This window comes from Bombina bombina, chromosome 2, assembly GCF_027579735.1.
Source record: "Bombina bombina isolate aBomBom1 chromosome 2, aBomBom1.pri, whole genome shotgun sequence".
Lineage (NCBI taxonomy): Eukaryota > Metazoa > Chordata > Amphibia > Anura > Bombinatoridae > Bombina > Bombina bombina.
Genome location: NC_069500.1, coordinates 1093982172 through 1094005612, shown reverse-complemented (window position 1 = coordinate 1094005612; position 23441 = coordinate 1093982172). Strand labels below are relative to the sequence as shown.

The window sequence follows — 23441 nt, the reverse complement described above, 5'->3', positions numbered from 1 at the left end:
ACTTACAAATTGCCAATTCTCATACGGACGTAGTACTGGCATTTCTGTGGTCGCATGGGTGGAAAGTGAACGAGGAAAAGAGTTCTCTATCCCCACTCACAAGAGTTTCCTTTCTAGGGACTCTGATAGATTCTGTAGAAATGAAAATTCACCTGACGGAGTCCAGGTTATCAAAGCTTCTAAATTCCTGCCGGGTTCTTCATTCCATTCCGCGCCCTTCGGTGGTTCAGTGTATGGAAGTAATCGGCTTAATGGTAGCGGCAATGGACATAGTGCCGTTTGCACGCTTACATCTCAGACCGCTGCAACTATGCATGCTCAGTCAGTGGAGCGGGGATTACACAGATTTGTCCCCTCAACTGAATCTGGACCAAGAGACCAGGGATTCTCTTCTCTGGTGGCTATCTGGGGTCCATCTGTCCAAAGGTATGACCTTTCGCAGGCCAGATTGGACAATTGTTACGACAGATGCCTGCCTTCTAGGTTGGGGTGCAGTCTGGAACTCCCTGAAGGCTCAGGGATCGTGGACTCAGGAGGAGTCTCTCCTTCCATTAAATATTCTGGAACTAAGAGCGATATTCAAGGCTCTTCAGGCTTGGCCTCAGTTAGCAACTCTGAGGTACATCAGATTTCAGTCGGACAACATCACGACTGTAGCTTACATCAACCATCAAGGGGGAACGAGAAGTTCCCTAGAGATATTAGAAGTTTCAAAAATAATTCGCTGGGCAGAGATTCACTGTTGTCACCTATCAGCTATCCATATCCCAGGTGTAGAGCACTGGGAGGCAGATTTTCTAAGTCGTCAGACTTTTCATCCGGGAGAGTGGGAACTCCATCCGGAGGCATTTGCACAACTGATTCATCATTGGGGCAAACCAGAACTGGATCTCATGGCGTCTCGCCAGAACGCCAAGCTTCCGTGTTACAGATCCAGGTCCAGGGATCCCAAGGCGACACTGATAGATGCTCTAGCAGCGCCCTGGTCTTTCAACCTTGCTTATGTTTTTCCACCGTTTCCTCTGCTCCCTCGACTGATTGCCAAGATCAAGCAGGAGAGAGCATTGGTGATTCTGATAGCACCTGCGTGGCCACGCAGGACCTGGTATGCAGATCTAGTGGACATGTCATCCTTTCCACCATGGTCTCTGCCTCTGAAACAGGACCTTCTACTTCAGGGTCCTTTCAACCATCCAAATCTAATTTCTCTGAGGCTGACTGCCTGGAGATTGAACGCTTGATTTTATCAAAGCGTGGCTTCTCCGAGTCAGTTATTGATACCTTAAGACAGGCACGAAAGCCTGTCACCAGGAAAATTTACCATAAGGTATGGCGTAGATATCTTTATTGGTGTGAATCCAAGGGTTACTCATGGAGTAAGGTCAGGATTGCTAGGATATTATCTTTTCTCCAAGAAGGTTTGGAAAAAGGATTGTCAGCTAGTTAAGCGTCTGGCAGATGTTCCAGACGTTCAGGCATTTTGTCAGGCTTTAGTTAGAATCAAGCCTGTGTTTAAACCTGTTGCTCCACCATGGAGCTTAAACTTGGTTCTTAAGGTTCTTCAAGGAGTTCCGTTTGAACCTCTTCATTCCATAGATATCAAGCTTTTATCTTGGAAAGTTCTTTTTTTTTTTTTTTGGTAGCTATTTCCTCTGCTCGTAGAGTCTCTGAGCTATCTGCCTTACAATGTGATTCTCCTTATCTGATTTTTCATACGGATAAGGTAGTCCTGCGTACCAAACCTGGGTTCTTACCTAAGGTGGTATCTAACAAGAATATCAATCAAGAGATTGTTGTTCCATCCTTGTGTTACACAATTTGGACGTGGTCTGTGCTTTAAAGTTTTACTTACAAGCTACTAAAGATTTTCGTCAAACATCTGCTTTGTTTGTTGTCTACTCTGGACAGAGGAGAGGTCAAAAGGCTTCGGCAACCTCTTTTTCTTTTTGACTAAGAAGCTTAATCCGCTTAGCCTATGAGACTGCTGGACAGCAACCTCCTGAAAGGATTACAGCTCATTCCACTAGAGCTGTGGCTTCCACTTGGGCCTTTAAAAATGAGGCTTCTTTTGATCAGATTTGCAAGGCGACGACTTGGTCTTCGCTTCATATTTTTTAAAAATTTTACAAATTTGATACTTTTGCTTCTTCGGAGGCTATATTTGGGAGAAAGGTTTTACAGGCAGTGGTACCTTCCATTTAAGTACCTGCCTTGTCCCTCCCTTCATCTGTGTACTTTAGCTTTGGTATTGGTATCCCACAAGTAATGGATGATCCGTGGACTGGATACACCTTACAAGAGAAAACACAATTTATGCTTACCTGATAAATTTATTTCTCTTGTGGTGTATCCAGTCCACGGCCCGCCCTGTCATTTTAAGGCAGGTAATTTTTAAATTTAAACTACAGTAACCACTGCACCCTATGGTTCCTCCTTTCTCGGCTTGTTTTCGGTCGAATGACTGGCTATGACAGTTAGGGGAGGAGCTATATTACAGCTCTGCTGTGGGTGTCCTCTTGCAACTTCCTGTTGGGAATGAGAATATCCCACAAGTAATGGATGATCCGTGGACTGGATACACCACAAGAGAAATAAATTTATCAGGTAAGCATAAATTGTGTTTTTTACCTGAAAAAGGTTATGTTGCTGATTATTAGTGCTTTGAAAAAAAAATAGGAGCTGATGCTAAATGTTAGGTCATCCCAGATGTTGTTGCAAAAACACCCACTGTTTTAGGCTATCTTAAACATTACACACACACACTGCTTGAAGGGATAGTCAATAATACACTTGCACAAATCTGACAGAGCATGTAATTTAAGCCACTTTTAAATTCACTTATATTTTCAAATGTACTCTTGGTATTCATTGTTAAAAAAATAAATAAAAATATGTACATATCCTACACTAGTGGGCTCTAGCTGGTGATTGGTGCCTGCACACATTTGTCTCTTGTGATTGGCTGACTAGATGTGTTCAGCTAACTCTCAGTAGTGCATTACTGCTCCTTCAGCAAATGATACCAAGTGAATGAAGCAAATTTGACAATAGAAGTAAATTGGTACGTTGTTTAAAATTGTATGTTCTATCTGAATCATTAAAGAAAAATTTGAGGTTTCATGTCCCTTAACATTTCAATAAATAACTTTTTTGAACTATGTGTAGAGGCTTTTTCTTCACTGTCAAAATTACTCTGGCCTATGCAATGTGTGTGGTTAAACACTGAAGAAATTAAAGGGACAGTAAACATCTCGCAATTACGACATTTTCTGCTGTCTTCCAAAAAGGTAACATATGAGCAGAGTTTAAATGTTGGTACAAAAGTTTGTTGGCTGCGGTTGTTTTTCAAAGGTTAAACCCTATCCACCACATCCCTTATTGGATGAGTCAATCCGGAATGCAGCCTGGAGATGACTGCGGTTGCCATTGTCATTGTGTTAACAAAATCTCCTGTGTTTAGCTTCTGGGGGAAAAAAAAAGATAACAAACTGCAATTTAGGGAGAAGTATGTGGCAAGGTTAGACTTGTAAATCCTGTCACATGGTCTTTCAGTTTTTAGGACTAAAAAATCCATAATTTCAGAATTAAATTATATGAAAAATGGACAAAATAAATAATGAAAGTATTTTGCAAAGTTGTGTTAAGCATTTTACATTACAATCAAAAGTGTTTACTGTCCCTTTAAGTATATTACATATCCAATCAGTCCTGTTTCAATTACAATGTAGTTCTATTGAGCTTTGCTCTCTATTTTACAATTATCACTACTGGTTAATTAATTAAACAAACTGTACATTCTAGAGATATCAAGAATTGTGTCCACAAGCGATTCCTGATTGTAATAGCAATTTTATGCTGGATATTACAGCTCAATCTATAAATGTTTTGCTCATGGAAATAGCATCTAGATGACATCACTATGTATTGTACTGCCAAGTAAAGAATGCACAGGGTCATTCTGAGTGTCACACAAGACAAAGTTTATAAAATGTTGTTTGGGTGGTAGCTATATGTTTTTAGATTAAAATGTGCTAAATATAAACTATCTTTCTTGTTCCTAAGGGAGCGGAAGCTCAAATCCGAAGTTTTGGACAGACGGCTTCACAACTGCTTATTGAACCACATCCTCCAAGGAGTTCAGCCATGCAGGTGGTAAGTACGTTGGTACGTTGTTTTGTTAACATCTGTAATAAATCTCATTCTATTTCCTATTAAGGTTTTTATTGTGACTAGCTGTAGTAATACAACTTTTCAGAATCTTAACCATTTGGGTGCCAGACTTCCAATATTAATACAATAATAATCTGCCTTCACTATCATGCTATAAATACAAATCTCTCTATAGATATAAATGGGAAATCTGACCTTTAGACATAAGGATACCATATTGGAGTTTTGTTCAATATAGGTGCAAGGCAGAAGTTTTAAATATATATACACAAAGTGTGTTTACAGTTTATTGCAGAAACCTAGACATTAACTCTACTGAAAGGTCAGAAATACAGCAGTTGCTGTGCATTATGTGACAAACAACTGCAGACAAAACATGGTCTCTTAAGTCACTGCTTATTTTTCTGTCACTCAAAACTGAAATAATCCAGCATCATCCCATAGTGGTTGTTTGGTAAAGCTTGAAGAATGGCAGCTGACTGAGTCTGATAAGCCGAGAAACTTATAGTGGCACCATGTTGCATGTCAGCAGCTTCTCAGTGTAAAACAACAAGCCTTAGGATAAGGGTGCATTTATAAGCTGTTAAATCCGCTCTAGATAATGGTCTAACACTTAAATAGTAGCTACCAGGTGTGGTTAGATCTTTATTATTGTATCCGAAGCACACAGCTCATGTAAGGCCTGGAACTAGAAGACACTGTTTTATACCCTTGCATTCTCATATCTATTATTTACGCTATATAGGACTACTAAATACATAGATACACCACTATAAATGTGATAAATAACCACTTGGTACCTGCAGAGCACTGCTGGTTCCAAGTGTAAAATTATACTGACCCAATCAGCAGCACTAGTCGCAAAGCAGTGCACTGTGGGGCCTATGTGGTACTTTACATATGTGTTTAACCTCTTTGCCGCTGTTCTCCCTAGGAAAAGATATTGAATGTTTATTTGCAATAAATGGATTTTCAGATAAATATAGGGAAATAACTGCCTGCCTTTGATGCAAATGAAGGAATTTGTCTTATTTTCAATCTAACGATGAATACAGCACTGTTTCACAGTCCTTGGAGGTTGAACTTCATCTCCACAAAGTGCTGTATTAGCGAAGCGCTGTAAAGTAAGGTATAGCTGTACAATGGATTATTTAAACCAAATCCAGAATGTTTTAAATCAGAACTAAAAATACAATTTTCTCTTGTTAAGTGTATCCAGTCCACGGATCATCCATTACTTATGGGATATTAACTCCTCCCCAACAGGAAGTGCAAGAGGATTCACCCAGCAGAGCTGCTATATAGCTCCTCCCCTAACTGCCATTACCAGTCATTCTCTTGCACCCAACGAATAGATAGGATGTGTGAGAGGACTGTGGTGATTATACTTAGTTTCATACCTTCAATCAAAAGTTTGTTATTTTATAATAGCACCGGAGTGTGTTATTCCTTCTCTGGTAGAATTTGAAGAAGAATCTACCTGAGTTTTTCTATGATTTTAGCCGGAGTAGTTAAGATCATATTGCTGTTTCTCGGCCATCTGAGGAGAGGTAAACTTCAGATCAGGGGACAGCGGGCAGATTAATCTGCAAAGAGGTATGTAGCAGCTTATTATTTTCTGACAATGGAATTGATGAGAAAATTCTGCCATACCGATATAATGTAAACTCAGCCTTAAATGCAGTAGCAGCAACTGGTATCAGGCTGTCATGTATGTATATTTTACACTTCAGTATTCTGGGGAATGGCACTTCACTGGAATTATACTGTATGCATAAAACTTTAGCCTAATTTGCAGGGACTAGCAACAGGCTTTTTAATAAAACTCAATTTATTAATGTTAAACGTTTTTTGCTGGCATGTAAAATCGTTTAATTTTCTGAGGTACTGGGTGAAAAAATGTTTTGGGCACTATTTTTTTCCACTTGGCAGTCGTTTTATTTAATTTATGACAGTTTACTGATCTCTCTCACTGTTATGTGTGAGGGGGAGAGGTGCTTTTGCTACGCATCAGAAGTTTATTGTCTTCCCTGCATGATCCGGTTCAGAACTCAGGGGTCTTCAAAACTTGTTTTGAGTGAGGTAATCACTCACAGCAGAGCTGTGAGATTGTAGTTGACTGTGATAAAAAAACGTTTATTTCTGTATTTTTTTTTTAATTTTTTTCTGCTATGAGGGTTAGTTATCCTTTGCTAATGGGAGCAATCCTTTGCTAAAATTGTGTTTTTTACAAAGATTTGATGCTATAACTTTTCAGTTTATTAATTTTCAACTGTCATAACTTTTTCTGTGCTTCTTATAGGCACAGTACGTTTTCATATTATAGTAAATTACTTGAAAAGTATTTCCAAGTTGCTAGTTTATTTGCTAGTGTGTTAAACATGTCTGATTCAGAGGAAGATATCTGTGCTATATGTGCTAAAGCCAAAGTGGAGCCCAATAGAAATTTATGTACTAACTGTATTGATGCTACTTTAAATAAAAGTCAATCTGTACAAATTGAACATATTTCACCAAACAACGAGGGGAGAGTTATGCCGACTAACTCGCCTCACGTGTCAGTACCTGCATCTCCCGCTCGGGAGGTGCGTGATATTGTAGCGCCGAGTACATCTGGGCGGCCATTACAAATCACATTACAGGATATGGCTACTGTTATGACTGAAGTTTTGGCTAAATTACCAGAACTAAGAGGTAAGCGTGATCACTCTGGGTGAGAACAGAGTGCGCTGATAATATTAGGGCCATGTCAGACACTGCGTCACAATTTGCAGAACATGAGGACGGAGAGCTTCATTCTGCGGGTGACGGTTCTGATCCAAACAAACTGGATTCAGATATTTCAAATTTTAAATTTAAGCTGGAAAACCTCCGTGTATTACTAGGGGAGGTGTTAGCGGCTCTGAATGATTGTAACACAGTTGCAATACCAGAGAAAATGTGTAGGTTGGATAAATATTTTGCGGGTACCGGCGAGTACTGACGTTTTTCCTATACCTAAGAGACTTACTGAAATTGTTATTAAGGAGTGGGATAGACCCGGTGTGCCGTTCTCACCCCCTCCGATATTTAGAAAGATGTTTCCAATAGACGCCACCACACGGGACTTATGGCAAACGGTCCCTAAGGTGGAGGGAGCAGTTTCTACTTTAGCGTACCACTATCCCGGTGGAGGATAGCTGTGCCTTTTCAGATCCAATGGATAAAAAGTTAGAGGGTTACCTTAAGAAAATGTTTGTTCAACAAGGTTTTATATTGCAACCTCTTGCATGCATTGCGCCTGTCACGGCTGCAGCAGCATTTTGGTTTGAGTCTCTGGAAGAGACACTTGAATCAGCTCCATTAGATGAGATTACACACAAGCTTAAAGCCCTTAAGTTAGCTAACTCATTTATTTCAGATGCCGTAGTACATTTAACTAAACTTACGGCTAAGAATTCCGGATTCGCCATTCAGGCACGCAGAGCACTGTGGCTAAAATCCTGGTCAGCTGACGTTACTTCTAAATCTAAATTGCTTAATATACCTTTCAAAGGGCAGACCTTATTCGGGCCCGGGTTGAAAGAAATTATCGCTGACATTACAGGAGGTAAAGGCCATGCCCTGCCTCAAGACAGAGCCAAACCTAAGGCTAGACAGTCTAATTTTCGTTCCTTTCGTAATTTCAAAGCAGGAGCAGCATCAACTTCCTCTGCACCAAAACAGGAAGGAGCTGTTGCTCGCTACAGACAAGGCTGGAGACCTAACCAGTCCTGGAACAAGGGCAAGCAGGCCAGGAAACCTGCTGCTGCCCCTAAGACAGCATGTATCGAGGGCCCCCGATCCGGGAACGGATCTAGTGGGGGGCAGACTTTCTCTCTTCGCCCAGGCTTGGGCAAGAGATGTCCAGGATCCCTGGGCGTTAGAGATCATATCTCAGGGATACCTTCTAGACTTCAAATTCTCTCCCCCAAGAGGGAGATTTCATCTGTCAAGGTTGTCAACAAACCAAATAAAGAAAGAGGCGTTTCTACGCTGCATACAAGATCTTTTATTAATGGGAGTGATCCATCCGGTTCCGCAGTCGGAACAAGGACAAGGGTTTTACTCAAATCTGTTTGTGGTTCCCAAAAAAGAGGGAACTTTCAGGCCAATCTTGGATTTAAAGATCCTAAACAAATTCCTAAGAGTTCCATCGTTCAAAATGGAAACTATTCGGACAATTTTACCCATGATCCAAAATGGTCAGTACATGACCACAGTGGATTTAAAGGATGCTTACCTTCACATACCGATTCACAAAGATCATTACCGGTATCTAAGGTTTGCCTTTCTAGACAGGCATTACCAGTTTGTAGCTCTTCCATTCGGATTGGCTACGGCTCCGAGAATCTTCACAAAGGTTCTGGGTGCTCTTCTGGTGGTACTAAGACCGCGAGGAATTGCGGTAGCTCCGTACCTAGACGACATTCTGATACAAGCTTCAAGCTTTCAAACTGCCAAGTCTCATACAGAGTTAGTACTGGCATTTCTAAGGTCGCATGGATGGAAGGTGAACGAAAAGAAGAGTTCTCTCTTTCCACTCACAAGAGTTCCCTTCTTGGGGACTCTTATAGATTCTGTAGAAATGAAGATTTACCTGACAGAAGACAGGTTAACAAAGCTTCAAAATGCATGCCGTGTCCTTCATTCCATTCAACACCCGTCAGTAGCTCAATGCATGGAGGTGATCGGCTTAATGGTAGCAGCAATGGACATAGTACCCTTTGCACGCCTACATCTCAGACCGCTGCAATTGTGCATGCTAAGTCAGTGGAATGGGGATTACTCAGACTTGTCCCCTACTCTGAATCTGGATCAAGAGACCAGAAATTCTCTTCTATGGTGGCTTTCTCGCCACATCTGTCCAGGGTGATGCCATTCAGCAGGCCGGACTGGACAATTGTAACAGACGCCAGCCTACTAGGTTGGGGCGCTGTCTGGAATTCTCTGAAGGCTCAGGGACAATGGAATCAGGAGGAGAGTCTCCTACCAATAAACATTCTGGAATTGAGAGCAGTTCTCAATGCCCTTCTGGCTTGGCCCCAGTTAACAACTCGGGGGTTCATCAGGTTTGTCGGACAACATCACGACTGTAGCTTACATCAACCATCAGGGAGGGACAAGAAGCTCCCTAGCAATGATGGAAGTATCAAAGATAATTCGCTGGGCAGAGTCTCACTCTTGCCACCTGTCAGCAATCCACATCCCGGGAGTGGAGAACTGGGAGGCGGATTTCTTAAGTCGTCAGACTTTTCATCCGGGGGAGTGGGAACTTCATCCGGAGGTCTTTGCCCAAATACTTCGACGTTGGGGCAAACCAGAGATAGATCTCATGGCATCTCGACAGAACGCCAAGCTTCCTCGTTACGGGTCCAGATCCAGGGATCCGGGAGCGGTTCTGATAGATGCTTTGACAGCACCTTGGACCTTCGGGATGGCTTATGTGTTTCCACCCTTCCCGATGCTTCCTCGATTGATTGCCAGAATCAAACAGGAGAGAGCATCAGTGATTCTAATAGCACCTGCATGGCCACGCAGGACTTGGTATGCAGATCTAGTGGACATGTCATCCTGTCCACCTTGGTCGCTACCTCTGAAACAGGACCTTCTGATCCAGGGTCCCTTCAAACATCAAAATCTAATTTCTCTGAAGCTGACTGCTTGGAAATTGAACGCTTGATTTTATCAAAACATGGTTTTTCTGAGTCAGTTATTGATACCTTAATACAGGCTAGGAAGCCTGTTACCAGAAAGATTTACCATAAGATATGGCGCAAATACTTATATTGGTGCGAATCCAAGAGTTACTCATGGAGTAAGGTTAGGATTCCGAGGATATTGTCTTTTCTACAAGAAGGTTTAGAAAAGGGTTTATCCGCTAGTTCCTTAAAGGGACAGATTTCAGCTCTGTCCATTCTTTTACACAAACGTCTGTCAGAAGTTCCGGACGTTCAAGCTTTTTGTCAGGCTTTAGCTAGGGTCAAGCCTGTGTTTAAAACTGTTGCTCCACCATGGAGTTTGAACTTAGTTCTTAATGTTTTACAGGGGGTTCCGTTTGAACCCCTTCATTCCATTGATATCAAGTTGTTATCTTGGAAAGTTCTGTTTTTAATGGCGATTTCCTCGGCTCGAAGAGTCTCTGAGTTATCTGCCTTACATTGTGATTCTCCTTATCTGATTTTTCATTCAGACAAGGTAGTTCTGCGTACTAAACCTGGGTTCCTACCTAAGGTGGTCACTAACAGGAATATCAATCAAGAGATTGTGGTTCCATCTTTGTGTCCTAATCCTTCTTCGAAAAAGGAACGTCTGCTACACAATCTAGATGTAGTCCGTGCCCTGAAATTTTATCTACAGGCAACTAAGGATTTTCGACAAACGTCTTCCCTGTTTGTCGTTTATTCTGGTCAGAGGAGAGGTCAAAAAGCTTCGGCTACCTCTCTCTCCTTTTGGCTTCGTAGCATAATACGGTTAGCCTATGAGACTGCTGGACAGCAGCCTCCTGAAAGAATTACAGCACATTCTACTAGAGCTGTGGCTTCCACTTGGGCCTTTAAGAATGAGGCTTCTGTTGAACAGATTTGCAAGGCTGCAACTTGGTCTTCTCTTCATACTTTTTCCAAATTTTACAAATTTGACACTTTTGCTTCTTCGGAGGCTGTTTTTGGGAGAAAGGTTCTTCAGGCAGTGGTTCCTTCCGTATAAAGAGCCTGCCTGTCCCTCCCATCATCCGTGTACTTTAGCTTTGGTATTGGTATCCCATAAGTAATGGATGATCCGTGGACTGGATACACTTAACAAGAGAAAACATAATTTATGCTTACCTGATAAATTTATTTCTCTTGTAGTGTATCCAGTCCACGGCCCGCCCTGTCACTTTAAGGCAGGTAATTTTTCCATTAAACTACTGTCACCACTGCACCCTATGGTTTTCCTTTCTCTGCATGTTTTCGGTCGAATGACTGGTAATGGCAGTTAGGGGAGGAGCTATATAGCAGCTCTGCTGGGTGAATCCTCTTGCACTTCCTGTTGGGGAGGAGTTAATATCCCATAAGTAATGGATGATCCGTGGACTGGATACACTACAAGAGAAATAAATTTATCAGGTAAGCATAAATTATGTTTTTCTTTAATATTTGGATAGTTGCATTAATAGAACAGAAGGAAATATCAGTGAGTTGGATGTATAGCTCTTGGCCCATCACATGGTTTGTATAGTGTTCAGGTGCAGGAACATTAAAATGGATCATGCGATTCTTTTATTTGGAGGTCAGTACTTTGTTTTGTTTTAGCATTATGGCTACATATATTCTATCCTGTAATAGAAACGTGTATTCTAACTGGCAAATGCATGAACAGATGATGAGAGGAAACAGCAGAAAAAAATAATTGGTAAACACATTTGCTTTGTGCTATTGTTAGGCATTTTATAGTGGCTCATAATGTTTCTTTTTTCTTTGGGCTATTATGTGCACATTTTTATATTCATAGCAGAAATTAAAGCTATCTCGTGCTGTGTTAAGCGCACAAGCCATAATATACGCCAGGTGTAGTAATTAGCAGCCGCGAGAAGGCTGCCTATTCGTCTGCTGCTGTTGCAGAATCCCCTGGTGCCCTCACACTATCAGATAGCTGGATTTAATTGAGGCCACATCAGATGAGGCATTACTGACACCTTTAATTGAATGAGCATCCAGGGAGGATTAACTCATAATATTGATTGGCTTTTAGCCACTTGCTTAGAAAGGTGTCTGAATAGCTTATTAGTTGCTTTTATTTACACCGTTGTGCAAAGGGTACAAACAGAAAATCACAGGGCAATATGTTTTTGTAAGTAGTCCTAATAACTTTTTAAAAAGCTCTGATAATAAAAATGCAAATGCACTTTTTAATAGCATTTGGGGGGAATATTTAATAATGCTATTTAATGATAGAACAGAATTATTGGGCTTACTTTAATATTTTAAATCCTAGTAAACATGGGTAAAACATACTTGCATTTAATTCAAGAAAAGTCACCATTACTTGTTTAATTTGACTCGTTCATCGATTGATCATTTATATGGTTGTTATATGGTTGTTTCAGCTGATGGCAACATTGTAAAGTTCAGCGTTTAATTTGCAAAGTAGTAAAATGCCAACATCATGCGTAATCTTTAGTTATTCATTGTTAATATTTTAATATGTTCATCATTTGACTGGATTCCTACATTTTGAATTGCAGCTATATTTGTCTACCAGAGGTTAATACTACTCTGTATTTCTGTGAAATATTGTTCTTTTCCAAATTTTCTTTTTTCTTTTTAACCTCTGACTTTCTATTCACTGCTGCTATTCTTGCCTGCCTGCAATCACACTTTGAATCCATTCTTTGAAATAGCAAAATGGTTGCATGGCATTGTTTCTATTCAGCTCTTTGCTTTTTTTTCTGTTTTTGTTGATCTTAACGGCATTTGCAATATTTCATTTACAGTGATTTGCATAATCTATTTGCAAAATAGCAGCCAAGTCTAGTGAGAGTTGGAAAAAAATCAATTTGCCTTAAAACCTGTAAAATCAATTGGTTTTGTTTGAATGTGGGCTTATTTATCTGTTAATTTGATTTCCAATTTGCCAAGCATGGCTACTTTAAAGAAGTCAGTATCCATAATTTAAACGATTAAGTGAGACAGAATAGGACATTCTATGTGAGCCAAATGTTTTATCTGTGATAAGTTTTATTATATATGTATAATGATGATGACTTAAAATAATGTTATGACACTAACTTTCTTCTGAAAAGCTGCTAAATTGTATGGAAAGGCATATGGAAGCCAAAATTAAAGGGACATGAAACTCAATATGATTCAGATAGAGAATAGTATCTGAAACAAATTTCCAATTTACTTGTATTATCTAATTTTCTTTATTTTCTTGGTATCTTTTGTTGAAGAAGCACTACTGGGAGATAGCTGAACTTATTGGGTAAGCCAATAACATGAGGCGTTTATGTGCAACCACCAATCAGAAGCTCCTTTTCAACAAAGGATACAAAGAAAAAGAAACAAATTAGATAACAGTAAATTAAAAAGTTAGCATCACATGCTCTATCTGAATGATGAAAGAAAAAAATTGGGTCTTATGTCCCTTTAAAGAACAATTGTAGTGAAAAAATGATATACTTTCATTTGTTAGAGCAAGTAATTTTATTACTATTGACCCTGCAAATCGGCAGCACTGCATGACCCAGCTGTGCATCTATTCAGGGCCAGCAGTTCTCTGCGGCTCCAAAGCAGTACTTTTTGTTTACAAATAGCATTTAAGGGTCAATAGAGATAAAATTATGCTGTAACAAATAAGAACGTGTCATTTTTTTAAAATATTTTTCTCCTGTTAAGTGTAGTCAGTCCACGGGTCATCCATTACTTATGGGATTATATCTCCTCCCTAACAGGAAGTGCAAGAGGATCACCCAAGCAGAGCTGCTATATAGCTCCTCCCCTCTACGTCATATCCAGTCATTCTCTTGCACCTAACTAAAGATAGGACGTGTGAGAGGACTGTGGTGTGTTAAACTTAGTTTTTATTTCTTCAATCAAAAGTTTGTTATTTTAAACGGCACCGGAGTGTGTTGTTTGTTCTCAGGCAGCATTAGAAGAAGAATCTACCTGAGTTTGTCTATGATCTTAGCGGTCGTAACTAGGATCCACTTGCTGTTCTCGGCCATTCTGAGGAGTGAGGTAACTTCAGAACAGGGGATAGCATGCAGGGCCCACCTGCAAGGAGGTATGTGCAGTAAATTATTTTCTAAGGAATGGAATTGACTGAGAAAATACTGCTAATACCGATATAATGTAAGTGCAGCCTTAAATGCAGTAGTAGCGACTGGTATCAGGCTGATATGTATGTATGTATACTCTGAGGTATTTCTGGGGAATGGAATTTCACTAAGAAAATACTGTCAATATTAAAGTAATATTTGAGCCTGCACTGCAGTGAAAGCGACTAGCAGCAGGCTTATTAATAACACTTCATAATTTTCAATTTTTAAAACGTTTACTGGCATGTTAATCGTTTTTTCTGAGGTACTTGGTGATAGAACTTTATGGGCATGATTTTTACCACATGGCTGTCGTTTTTTTTTCTGAATAAAAACAGTTTACTGACCTTCCCCACTGTTGTAATATGAGTGGGAGGGGCCTATTTTAGCGCTTTATTGCGCAGTAAAAATTTAATCACAGTCTTCCTATTTCTTTCTCCATGATCCAGGACGTCTCTACAGAGCCCAGGGGTCTCCAAAACTAGTTTTGAGGGAGGTAATCAGTCACAGCAGACCTGTGACAGTGTGTTTGACTGTGTAAAAACGTTTATTATTTCAACTGTTATCCGTTTTGGGTATTAAGGGGTTAATCATCCTTTTGCTGGTGGGTGCAATCCTCTGCTAACTTTATACATTTTCTGTTAAAATTTGGTTGTTTTAACATATTTGGTTCATTGTTAATTCAACTGTGTCACATTTTTATGTTTTCTTAAAAGCGCAGTAGCATTTTTTATATAGCTTGTAAATTTATTTAAAAGTTTTTTTCCAAGCTTGCTAGTGTTATTGCTAGTCTGTTTAAACATGTCTGACACAAATGAATCTGTTTGTTCTGTATGTTTAAAGGCCAATGTGGAGCCCAATAGAAATTTGTGCACTCAATGTATAGATGTTACTTTGAATAAAAGTCAAACTTTATATGTTAAAAAAATATCACCAGACAACGAGGGGGAAGTTATGCCGACTAACTCTCCTCACGTGTCAGTACCTTCGCCTCCCGCTCAGGAGGTGCGTGATATTGTGGCGCCAAGTACATCAGGGCGGCCCATACAAATCACTTTGCAAGACATGGCTAATGTTATGACTGAAGTACTATCTAAATTGCCAGAATTAAGAGGTAAACGCGATCACTCTGGGGTAAGAACAGAGTGCGCTGATAATAATAGAGCCATGTCTGATACTGCGTCACAATTTGCAGAACATGAGGACGGAGAGCTTCATTCTGTGGGTGACGGATCTGATCCAAGTAAACTGGATTCAGACATTTCAAATTTTAAATTTAAGCTTGAGAACCTCCGTGTATTACTAGGGGAGGTATTAGCAACTCTGAATGATTGTAACACGGTTGCAATTCCAGAGAAAGTATGTAGGCTGGATAAATATTTTGCGGTACCGGCGTGTACTGACGTTTTTCCTATACCTAAAAGGCTTACAGAAATTGTTAACAAGGAGTGGGATAGACCCGGTGTGCCCTTTTCACCCCCTCCTATGTTTAGAAAAATGTTTCCAATAGACGCCACCACACGGGACCTATGGCAGACGGTCCCTAAGGTGGAAGGAGCAGTTTCTACTCTGGCTAAGCGCACCACTATCCCGGTGGAGGATAGCTGTGCTTTTTCAGATCCAATGGATAAAAAGTTAGAGGGTTACCTTAAGAAAATGTTTGTTCAGCAAGGTTTTATATTACAACCCCTTGCATGCATCGCGCCTGTCACTGCTGCGGCGGCATTCTGGTTTGAGTCTCTGGAAGAGACCCTTAGCACAGCTCCATTGGATGAGATTATGAACAAGCTTAAAGCCCTTAAGCTAGCTAATTCATTTATTTCTGATGCCGTAGTACACTTAACCAAACTTACGGCTAAGAACTCCGGATTCGCCATTCAAGCGCGTAGAGCGCTGTGGCTTAAATCCTGGTCAGCTGATGTGACTTCTAAATCTAAATTGCTTAATATTCCTTTCAAAGGGCAGACATTATTCGGGCCCGGCTTGAAAGAAATTATCGCTGACATTACTGGAGGTAAGGGCCATGCCCTGCCTCAAGACAGGGCCAAACCAAAGGCTAAACAGTCTAATTTTCGTGCCTTTCGTAACTTCAAGGCAGGAGCAGCATCAACTTCCTCCGCTCCAAGACAGGAAGGAACTGTTGCTCGCTACAGACAGGGCTGGAAACCTAACCAGTCCTGGAACAAGGGCAAGCAGGCCAGAAAATCTGCTGCTGCCCCTAAGACAGCATGAAGTGAGGGCCCCCGATCCGGAAACGGATCTAGTGGGGGGCAGACTTTCTCTCTTTGCCCAGGCTTGGGCAAGAGATGTCCAGGATCCCTGGGCATTGGAGATCATATCTCAGGGATATCTTCTGGACTTCAAAGCTTCTCCTCCACAAGGGAGATTTCATCTTTCAAGGTTATCAGCAAACCAGATAAAGAAAGAGGCGTTTCTACGCTGTGTACAAGACCTCTTACTAATGGGAGTGATCCACCCAGTTCCGCGGTCGGAACACGGGCAAGGATTCTATTCAAATCTGTTTGTGGTTCCCAAAAAAGAGGGAACCTTCAGACCAATCTTGGACTTAAAGATCCTAAACAAATTCCTAAGAGTTCCATCGTTTAAAATGGAAACTATTCGAACCATCTTACCCATGATCCAAGAGGGTCAATACATGACCACAGTGGATTTAAAGGATGCCTACCTTCACATACCGATTCACAAGGATCATTACCGGTATCTAAGATTTGCCTTCCTAAACAGGCATTACCAGTTTGTAGCTCTTCCCTTCGGGTTAGCTACGGCTCCAAGAATCTTTACAAAGGTTCTGGGCTCTCTTCTGGCGGTACTAAGACCGCGAGGCATAGCGGTAGCTCCGTACCTAGACGACATTCTGATACAAGCGTCAAGTTTCCAAACTGCCAAGTCTCATACAGAGTTAGTTCTGGCATTTCTAAGGTCGCATGGGTGGAAGGTGAACGTAGAAAAGAGTTCTCTATTGCCACTCACAAGAGTTCCCTTTCTAGGGACTCTTATAGATTCTGTAGAAATGAAAATTTACCTGACGGAGGACAGGTTATCAAAACTTCTAAATGCTTGCCGTGTCCTTCATTCCATTCAACACCCGTCAGTGGCTCAGTGCATGGAGGTAATCGGCTTAATGGTAGCAGCAATGGACATAGTACCATTTGCGCGCCTGCATCTCAGACCGCTGCAATTGTGCATGCTAAGTCAGTGGAATGGGGATTACTCAGATTTGTCCCCTCTGCTAAATCTGGATCAAGAGACCAGAGATTCTCTTCTATGGTGGCTTTCTCGGCCACATCTGTCCAAGGGGATGCCCTTCCGCAGGCCAGATTGGACGATTGTAACAACGGACGCCAGCCTTCTAGGTTGGGGCGCAGTCTGGAATTCCCTGAAGGCTCAGGGATCATGGACTCAGGAGGAGAGACTCCTTCCAATAAACATTCTGGAATTAAGAGCAATTTTCAATGCTCTTCTGGCTTGGCCTCAGTTAGCAACTCTGAGGTTCATCAGGTTTCAGTCGGACAACATCACAACTGTGGCTTACATCAACCATCAAGGAGGAACAAGGAGTTCCCTAGCGATGATGGAAGTCTCAAGGATAATTCGCTGGGCAGAGTCTCACTCTTGCCACCTGTCAGCGATCCACATCCCAGGCGTGGAGAACTGGGAGGCGGATTTTCTAAGTCGCCAGACCTTTCATCCGGGGGAGTGGGAACTTCATCCGGAGGTGTTTTCCCAACTGCTTCATCTTTGGGGCAAACCAGATCTGGATCTCATGGCGTCTCGCCAGAAGGCCAAGCTTCCTTGTTACGGATCCAGGTCCAGGGACCCGGGAGCGGTACTGATAGATGCTCTGACAGCACCTTGGGTCTTCAACATGGCTTATGTGTTTCCACCTTTCCCGATGCTTCCTCGATTGATTGCCAGGATCAAACAGGAGAGAGCATCGGTGATTCTATTAGCGCCTGCGTGGCCACGCAGGACCTGGTATGCAGATCTAGTGGACATGTCGTCCTGTCCACCATGGTCTCTGCCTCTGAGACAGGACCTTCTGATTCAGGGTCCTTTCAAACATCCAAATCTAATTTCTCTGAGGCTGACTGCATGGAGATTGAACGCTTGATTCTATCAAAGCGTGGATTCTCGGAGTCAGTGATTGATACCTTAATACAGGCTAGGAAACCTGTTACCAGGAAAATTTACCATAAAATATGGCATAAATACTTGCATTGGTGCGAATCCAAGAGTTACTCATGGAGTAAGGTTAGGATTCCTAGGATATTGTCTTTTCTACAAGAAGGTTTAGAAAAGGGTTTATCTGCTAGTTCGTTAAAGGGACAGATTTCAGCTCTGTCTATCCTTTTACACAAACGTCTGGCAGAAGTTCCAGACGTTCAGGCTTTTTGTCAGGCTTTGACTAGGATTAAGCCTGTGTTTAAGACTGTTGCTCCGCCGTGGAGCTTAAACTTAGTTCTTAACGTTCTGCAAGGTGTTCCGTTTGAACCCCTTCATTCCATCGATATCAAGCTGTTATCTTGGAAAGTTCTGTTTTTAATGGCTATTTCCTCGGCTCGAAGAGTCTCTGAGTTATCGGCCTTACATTGTGATTCTCCTTATCTGATTTTTCATTCAGACAAGGTAGTTCTGCGTACTAAACCTGGGTTCTTACCTAAGGTAGTCACTAACAAGAATATCAATCAAGAGATTGTTGTTCCATCATTGTGCCCTAACCCTTCTTCAAAGAAGGAACGACTTTTGCACAATCTGGACGTCGTCCTTGCCCTGAAATTTTATTTGCAGGCAACTAAAGATTTTCGTCAAACTTCTTCCCTGTTTGTCGTTTATTCTGGACAGAGGAGAGGTCAAAAAGCTTCGGCTACCTCTCTCTCTTTTTGGCTTCGTAGCATAATACGTTTAGCCTATGAGACTGCTGGACAGCAGCCTCCTGAAAGGATTACAGCTCATTCTACTAGAGCTGTGGCTTCCACTTGGGCCTTTAAGAATGAGGCCTCTGTTGAACAGATTTGCAAGGCTGCAACTTGGTCTTCACTTCACACTTTTTCAAAATTTACCATAAGATATGGCGTAAATATTTATATTGGTGCGAATCCAAGAGTTACTCATGGAGTAAGGTTAGGATTCCTAGGATATTGTCTTTTCTACAAGAGGGTTTAGAAAAGGGCTTATCTGCTAGTTCGTTAAAGGGACAGATTTCTGCTTTGTCTATTCTTTTACACAAACGTCTGGCAGAAGTTCCAGACGTCCAGGCTTTTTGTCAGGATTTGGCTAGGATTAAGCCTGTGTTTAAAACTGTTGCTCCTCCGTGGAGCTTAAACTTGGTTCTTAAAGTTCTTCAAGGTGTTCCGTTTGAACCCCTTCATTCCATTGATATTAAGCTTTTATCTTGGAAAGTTCTGTTTTTGATGGCTATTTCCTCGGCTCGAAGAGTCTCTGAGTTATCTGCCTTACATTGTGATTCCCCTTATCTGATTTTCCATTCAGACAAGGTAGTTTTGCGTACTAAACCTGAGTTCTTACCTAAGGTAGTTTCTAACAGGAATATCAATCAAGAGATTGTTGTTCCATCATTATGTCCTAACCTTTCTTCAAAGAAGGAACGACTTTTGCATAATCTGGACGTAGTCCGTGCCCTGAAGTTCTATTTACAGGCAACTAAAGATTTTCGTCAAACTTCTTCCCTGTTTGTCGTTTACTCTGGACAGAGGAGAGGTCAAAAAGCTTCAGCTACCTCTCTCTCCTTTTGGCTTCGTAGCATAATACGTTTAGCCTATGAGACTGCTGGACAGCAGCCCCCTGAAAGAATTACAGCTCATTCCACTAGAGCTGTGGCTTCCACCTGGGCCTTTAAGAATGAGGCCTCTGTTGAACAGATTTGCAAGGCTGCGACTTGGTCTTCGCTTCATACCTTTTCAAAATTTTACAAATTTGACACTTTTGCTTCTTCGGAGGCTGTTTTTGGGAGAAAGGTTCTACAGGCAGTGGTTCCTTCCGTGTAAAGATCCTGCCTGTCCCTCCCGTCATCCGTGTACTTTTAGCTTTGGTATTGGTATCCCATAAGTAATGGATGACCCGTGGACTGACTACACTTAACAGGAGAAAATATAATTTATGCTTACCTGATAAATTCATTTCTCCTGTAGTGTAGTCAGTCCACGGCCCGCCCTGATTTTTACGGCAGGTCTAAATTTTAATTAAACTCCAGTCACCACTGCACCCTATAGTTTCTCCTTTCTCGTATGGTTTCGGTCGAATGACTGGATATGACGTAGAGGGGAGGAGCTATATAGCAGCTCTGCTTGGGTGATCCTCTTGCACTTCCTGTTAGGGAGATATAATCCCATAAGTAATGGATGACCCGTGGACTGACTACACTACAGGAGAAATGAATTTATCAGGTAAGCATAAATTATATTTTTTTTACTATTAAGACCCTTAAATATACAAATAGCGCATACAAATTAGAAAAACTTTCCAATTTATGCCGCTACTTAGCTAAGATAGGCTCACGAGCGTGCACATGTTTTGGGCACTATATGGTAGCAATGTGTGCAAAGTTCTAAAGATACTTGCACACTCCTGAGCCTACCTCAGTATTCAATCATGGAAATGAGAAGTAATAACAGAAGTAAACTGGATTTTGTTTTCTAAATTGTATACCCTGTCTGAATCGGGAAAATGTGATTTTTACATCCATGTCTTTAAAGGGGTATAATAGTCGAAGTTAAACTCATCGTAAAGATTGACATTTTTTAAAAGAATTTTAAATTTACTTCATTACTTTGTTCTCTTGGTATCCTTCATTAAAGGAGTAGCAATGTTCAGCTAGTTCCCAGTAGTGCATTGCTGCTCAGGAGCTGACTGTAACTGTGTTTAACCCCTTGCTATACTTACGCAACAGTACAATAATAAAATGCTCTTTGTCCAAATATGGCTAACTCTATTTTGGAAAAAAGGTTATAGTAGGGTTAGTATTTGTATTGTTTAATGCTAGAGAAATGACAAAAAACTGTCACTGTATGCATGTGACAGCTAAATTAGTAGATTTTATAGGATACAAATAAGATGCAGACACCGTAGAACCAAAAATTATCCAAATGTATTCCAAATGTAATAACCTGATTGTACTATACTGGTACATGTATTGTATACTTCCCTAATTCTTTACCTTATGGCACAAACCCATTACCCCCTTGGTTTCCCAGAAATTATAGGAATTAATTGCATACTGAATATTTAATAAATATCTTAGTGAGATCAGGTGTAATGTGGCAGCTGCTGAGCATTTACATGGAGCTACTACATAAATTGCATAATTTGAATATTAAAGTGATGGTAAATCTTAACGTTTGTGAAACGCCAGGATTTAACATTGGAACAATTAAAGGGGACTTTCAGTCATGAAGTATAAAATACTTCATGCTGAATGTTCCTTTTTTTGAAGAATTCGCCATGCTAAGAGCCTCAGGCAGCCCATGGTAGAACACTATTTTGCTGCGATGTGACGTTTCTACCTCTTAGCCAATAGCCGTGGGGGCTATCCAGCTTGGCGTCAGCTGGGCCGCACTGCTATTTGCTAAGAGGTTGAAATATCACCTTGCAGCAAGATAGCATTCTGCCATGGACTGCTTGAGGAGCCCAGTGTGGTGAATGCTTCAAAGAAATAAAGGAACTTTCAGTATGACTGAAAGTTCCCTTTATATATTCCACTGGTAAATCTTAGCGTTTCACAAACACTAGGATTTACCATCACTTTAAGTATTTTGTCTTTGACCACATCCTCACCATATGTCACAGCTCTGTGTAATTCTGCCATAGCTAGATTCAGTCTTTTGAAAAGCATGTTCAAACTTTCTCTCTTTAGTTATTTAATGTAATAATTCATTTATGTTATTTATTTAAGAATACATAAACATTCCTGAAAGGATAGAGTTATGAATATAGGAGCCTTTATGAAGGAAAATGAGGACTAGATGCAGGTATAGGTGAGCAAGCTAATACTGCATTTCTTTCTTAAGACACAGTGAGTCCACGGAATCATCAATTACTGTTGGGAATATCACTCCTGGCCAGCAGGAGTATTCAAAGAGTACCACAGCAAAGCTGTTAAGTATCACTTCCCTTCCCACAACCCCCAGTCATTCTCTTTGCCTCAAGTGCGGAGGAGGAGGTGAAGTAATTAGGTGTCTGATAAAGATTCTTCTATCAAGATTTTTTGTTTTGAAGCCAGAGCAGGCTCGCTCTCATCTTCCATCACAGTCTGGGTCTAGCCGTACTCCACATTAGACTCTTCAGGAGGGCAGTCGTGACTTTAAAGCAGTTAGGAACTTGTGAGGTGGGCCTTGCTGAGTTTTCCTAACATGTTGCTGCCCCTTCTGAAGGGTTTATGCTGCATTATTTCTGGGACATATATATCCTGAGGCAGGATATCATAGGCAGGACGCAGGCACTTATTGTGACTTAAGGAGACTAGGGGTTAATACTTTTTGGAGTGAAGTATCACTGACTTTGTTATACTTCTTGTGGGTAGAGGAACATTAGGGTTAATTGTCTCTTTATTTCAACATTTATTCTTTTATATTGTGAAAGTTGAAATTTCTGTGGCTATGCTTAGGAGGTAAATTGGTCCTCTAATAATTTTAATAGCTAAAATAGCACAGTGGGCTAAGGAAAAATATATATTGAGAAATGATTCCTTTATGGCGGTTCAGGCTCCTAGCATAGGCATCACATATGTAAGGGTGCGCTTTTTTAATATATTTTGTAGAGAGCGGCACATTTTTGTTTTAAATTGTCCTAGAGGTACTGACAGTAAATTGAAGAAGCGCTTAGGTTTTTTCTTCTGTCAGCGGGTTTGCTGAGTTTTCTTTAGGCAGTATGAGACGCTCAGTTAAGTTTAGTTGCGCGCTCTTTCTATGGGCTATGTTTGTTCCCGACCGCCAAGAAGGATATGCAAATTGAAACTTAACGTTTAATTGATGCTATAATAATAAACAACAGTGTTGGTGTGTATAAAACTTAGATTAAAAATAGAACAAAAAGGGGTTGAGTACCAGCAAACCCAGGTATATATCAATTATATGTAATTACTAATAATAACAAAATATACATTCAGTCCAATATACACTAAAGAGAGCTTGCATATTATCCCTTGTGCCCTTTGTGAGCTGAGGATTACCCTCACAACAAATTAGTACAAATCTAAGTGCAGTATGGGAGCGGCCTAAAGCAAGGAGGAAAACTAATCATGAGATGGCAATAATAAGGACTCAGACCACCAGTACACACCAAAAAAGGGCTCACGGATTGCTCAGGAAATTATATCTAAAAAGGAGGATTAACCTCACAACATTACGCTATCTGAGTGCAATACTGGAGCGGTGAGTAGTGGTCTGATGAATTAGAGCCAAAAGAATCTATGAAG

General features: G+C 40.9%; 1 protein-coding gene across 2 annotated transcripts in view; it reads left to right on the top strand.

The window, feature by feature from the left end:
* Positions 1 to 23441, top strand: part of LRBA (LPS responsive beige-like anchor protein) — a 1331662-nt gene that overhangs the window by 1180382 nt on the left and 127839 nt on the right. For both annotated transcript variants that reach the window (XM_053703733.1, XM_053703731.1), the window contains exon 39: positions 4063 to 4152. In XM_053703733.1, coding sequence (XP_053559708.1) covers positions 4063 to 4152 — 90 coding nt within the window. The remainder of the gene's footprint in view (positions 1 to 4062; positions 4153 to 23441) is intronic.